The sequence below is a fragment of the Lycium barbarum genome, chromosome 4, assembly GCF_019175385.1.
Source record: "Lycium barbarum isolate Lr01 chromosome 4, ASM1917538v2, whole genome shotgun sequence".
In the NCBI taxonomy this organism is placed as follows: domain Eukaryota; kingdom Viridiplantae; phylum Streptophyta; class Magnoliopsida; order Solanales; family Solanaceae; genus Lycium; species Lycium barbarum.
Window position 1 is genome coordinate 122,912,999 of NC_083340.1, and position 4,192 is coordinate 122,917,190.

Consider the following 4,192-nt stretch of genomic DNA (forward strand, 5'->3'; position numbering starts at 1 on the left):
AGTTAGCATGGACAACATTAGCAGTACCCTCAAAAACTGATGATTCAAGCACAGGCTGCAGAGGAGCAAATAAAGGATAGTTCCATGCCAAAAAGATATTTCTTCGTGAAAATTTCCCTATCACTAACAAATATGTATATTACTAGCAAGCATCCTCAATTTGTAGAAAAACACAGAATGCATAACAAAGAGACGAATCAATAAAGTTGCCATTCCAGCATCTGCTCTTCTTTAAGACAGAAAGGAAAGGATTTAATCAAAAGGAGACTCAGATTCAATATAACAATTAAGCCAACAGTTAGAACCATGGTTTGTTACATAATGGAAAGTAGTATTCTAGGCTCAAAGCAATGAGATATAGTTCCACTAATAACAACATAAGCTTAATTTTCTTAATCCTGAATATCCAAATGCACCATACCATGTGCTAAACTCTGGCAGAAAACAAACTCTTAGGAAACTATCTCCTAAACAAATCTTGAGCATAAAGAAATTTCAGCGTCTATATCTACAGCCAGTAAAGTAGAGCATTACGAAGAAACTTCTAGTAAAGAGTGATTCTTTTTTATAGACCTTACAGAATGTGACTTCGAACTTGTTGGGCCAATGTATTTCACCTCTGATTGAAGATGTTTCTTAGGGTGAGCGAGAACAATTCACTAAATTCATATTGTAGTAATAGCGCGTGCTAGCCACTTTTCGGTCCAGTAACTGAAAAGTAGTCACTGTGATGGAACTCCATGATATCTTCGTAAGTCTCCAACAAGCTTCTGTTTGCAAAAGGAGTCAATGAAACACACTGAAGGATATCCAAATTACATTAAAAAAACAACACAGCTACGTAAGTGCCTCCGCTCCAGCAACAATCTCCAATATCTCACCAGTGATCTTCGCCTGCCTTTCCCGATTATAAGCAACCGAAAGATTCCTCTTCAACTCAACCGCATTATCCGTGGCACTACTCATAGCATTCATCCTAGCTGCAAGTTCACTTGCAAATGACTCTTGAAGTGCCCTCAAAATCTGGCTATTCAAATAAAGAGGCATCATTGCATCAAGAATCTGAGCAGGGTCTTGCTCAAACTCCATATTTTGCAAAAAAGCCCCCTTTTTAACCCTCAAATGATCCCTCTCCACAACCAATTTCCCTCCTTTAGTAGTCAACTTAAAGAACTCATCTTCATCTACATCAACACTCTTCCCATTCACATCGAAAACCTCTCCTTTCGTCGACAATGGTAACAAACTATGTATCACCGGATCGGATTTAATCAACGATACAAATTTAGTATACAAAACCTCAACTTTATCAACTTCTTCACTTATAAACAGTGAAAAAACATCATCAGCTATAACCTGAGCTTCTTTTACTGTAGGAAAACTCTCTCCTTCAACATACCTTTCAACAAATTCACCTTTCCTACGACGAAAATAAGAATTACCCTTTTTACCAACACCGATCAAAGTATACTCAACACCAAGATTAATCAACTCCGCTATTCGGGTTTCAGCTTTCTTGATGATTGCATTATTAAAACCCCCACAAAGACCTCTTTCACCAGTAATAACAACAAGGGCAACTTTCTTTACTGGTCTTTTTTCAGTTAAGGGTATTTCTACATCTTCTAATTGAAGTTGTTGTGTTATGTTATAACACATATCAACTAAGTTTTCATTAAATGGTCTAGTGTTAATGACTGATTCTTGGGCTTTTCTAATCTTGGCTGCTGCTACTAATTTCATTGCTTCTGTAAGTTTTTGGGTGTTTTTTACTGAGGTGATTCTTTCTCTTAGTTCACGAATACCGCAGTGAATTGAGGGGAGGGGCTGTTTGGATGATTGGTAAGTCGGGTTTTTGTAGGAAATGGGAGATTTGATGAGTTGAGAAGTGAAAGAGAGTGAAGAAGAAGAAGCCATGGATTTGTTGTTGTGTATGTGAAAGGGTTTTAGATGGGGATGATGAAATACTAGCTTGTTTTTTTTTTTTTTTTGGTTTATCAGAAAGGAGTTTTGAATAGGCTTGAGGGTAAGCGGAGCTTGAGAAAATGGGCAACTGAATGTGCTTGTTGGTTATGAAAATGAGACTATTTTGTACTCTCTCCGGATAGTGTTCACTTAACTATTTACACACTGTCTAAAAAAATTTACTCCCTTCATCTCATAATAAGTGTCACTTTAGTCAAAAACACGCATATTAAGAAATTCATAATGTAATGTGAAGTTTACTAATATATCCCCATATAATAAAAATAAATTATTTTTTCTTCTTAATTAGAGCATGCACAAGTAGTAATGCTTTTGACATTAGAAATCCAACAATATAAAGTTACTATGTGGTTTTTTCAATCATCATTTAAATATTACTTTAACTTGTCATTTTTTGTCTAAGGATAGAGTTGGAAAAAATTAGTCAATTTATGTCTTGGTTTTCTAAGGTGACACTCATTATTGAATTTTTTTTTTTGTTTAGGTGACACTTATTATGGGACGGATGGAGTAACTCTTAATCAAAATAAGTAATTTTACTAAACTGCTTTAATTAAATATGTATTGGGATTTGATGGCATAGCACTTAATAGGGGTAAATCTAAAAAAAATAAGGTTAATTCTCTTTTGATTTGTTAAGGAAACGCTCTTTTTAATCCAATGAAAAAAGGTTAAGTGAATATTCTTTTTGATCCGGAAGGAGTAATTTTTAAGATTTTGAGGCTGGGGTGCAAGTCTTTTAAGACTGTGGGGTGGAAACTATTTTGTAGTTTTCAAGACTTTGGGGCTCGGTTATAAGTCTTTTAAGACTAATAGAGCCCGTTTGGATGGACTTATGATTTTTGACTTATAAACTAAAAATTATAAGTTAGAAATTCTAGCTTATGACTTATGGGTTTTGGCTTATTTTTGTTGTTTTTGTTTAAAAATAAATGCTTAAAACACTTTTTAATTTTACCCAAACACTCCAAAATTACTTAAAAACTATTTTAACTTAAAAGCACCTAAACTAAGCCAATCCAAACAGGCTCTAAATCTGCCTAATCATTAAAAATGAGTAATCTCTTCTTTTTTAAAACTTATGGAGTATTTTCTCAATTGAAATTATAAAAGAGGACATTTACCTACAGGATCCCTGACGTATACACAATTCCTTTGCCAGGATATAGACATGGTTTGGTGTGTTTGCCAACCTAACACATCTCTTGCACACTACCATATAATTTTTTTTTAAAAAGATAAACAATCATATTGCTATCATATCTTTTATAAAATAATCTAAAAGATCTTAGTCATGTCATAATTCAGATAAAAAAAATTTATCATGTTAATACGTGGGGATAAAAATTTATGAATTATCATTTCTTATATTTAATCACCCTCCAGCCTAGCATTTATTCACAAAATCAAGTAATCAAATTGAGCTTGTTCAACTTCAGATTGTGATATGCAACTCCATACGAGTTATAACATATTAGTAGTTATTCACAAATCTTTTTATTTGTCATTTTAATCCAAACTGTTAATCATTTTAGAAAATTAAAAAGATATTAGTTACTCCTTTGTATCAATTTATACGACACACTTTACTTATTAGTCAGTCTAAAAAAGAATGACCCATTTTTTTATTTGACAACAATAACTTTAAACTTTACCTTTTACACTAAACGAGATGATTTATAACCAAACAAATATTTTTAATTTGTTTTAGACCGCAAGATTAAAAAATATTCTTTTATTTCTTAAACTCTGCGTCCAGTCAAACTGCATCACATAAATTGGAATGGAGGGAGTATTATTTTTGTCAATTTAATCCTTACTACTCCTAGAAGCTAAGGTAAAATAATCATTAGTCATTAGTGCTATTAAATACAATTTTTTAATGGATGTGCAAAAACCTTAAACAACAGAAAAAATTGAAAACGTATGAAATAATAGATAACTCTACGATTAAAAAGATAAATTTGCCTTCTCGATTCTGTTAAATGTGAATCCTTATTGAATGTGCAACGAGTTACCAAATATTGTAACTGACCAATAGTTCTTTCCCAGTTGCTTCCTTTCTCTTTGAATTTTGATAACTTAAGTTTGACTTGCACGTGTTAGAGCCTCTTGATAGTACTACATTCCAGCGTAAATAATGTTTAAATATTGTACGGACTAAATTAAATATGAATTAAAAAGGGGTCAGTCAATTAAAACTACC

General features: G+C 32.7%; 1 protein-coding gene across 1 annotated transcript; it reads right to left on the bottom strand.

The window, feature by feature from the left end:
• Nucleotides 1-245: 245 nt before the first annotated feature.
• Nucleotides 246-2,066, bottom strand: LOC132636341 (ATP synthase gamma chain, chloroplastic-like). The gene has a single exon (XM_060353163.1). It carries the CDS (start codon nucleotides 1,915-1,917, stop codon nucleotides 838-840), a length of 1,080 nt encoding a protein of 359 aa, XP_060209146.1. The 5' UTR covers nucleotides 1,918-2,066; the 3' UTR covers nucleotides 246-837.
• Nucleotides 2,067-4,192: the final 2,126 nt, after the last annotated feature.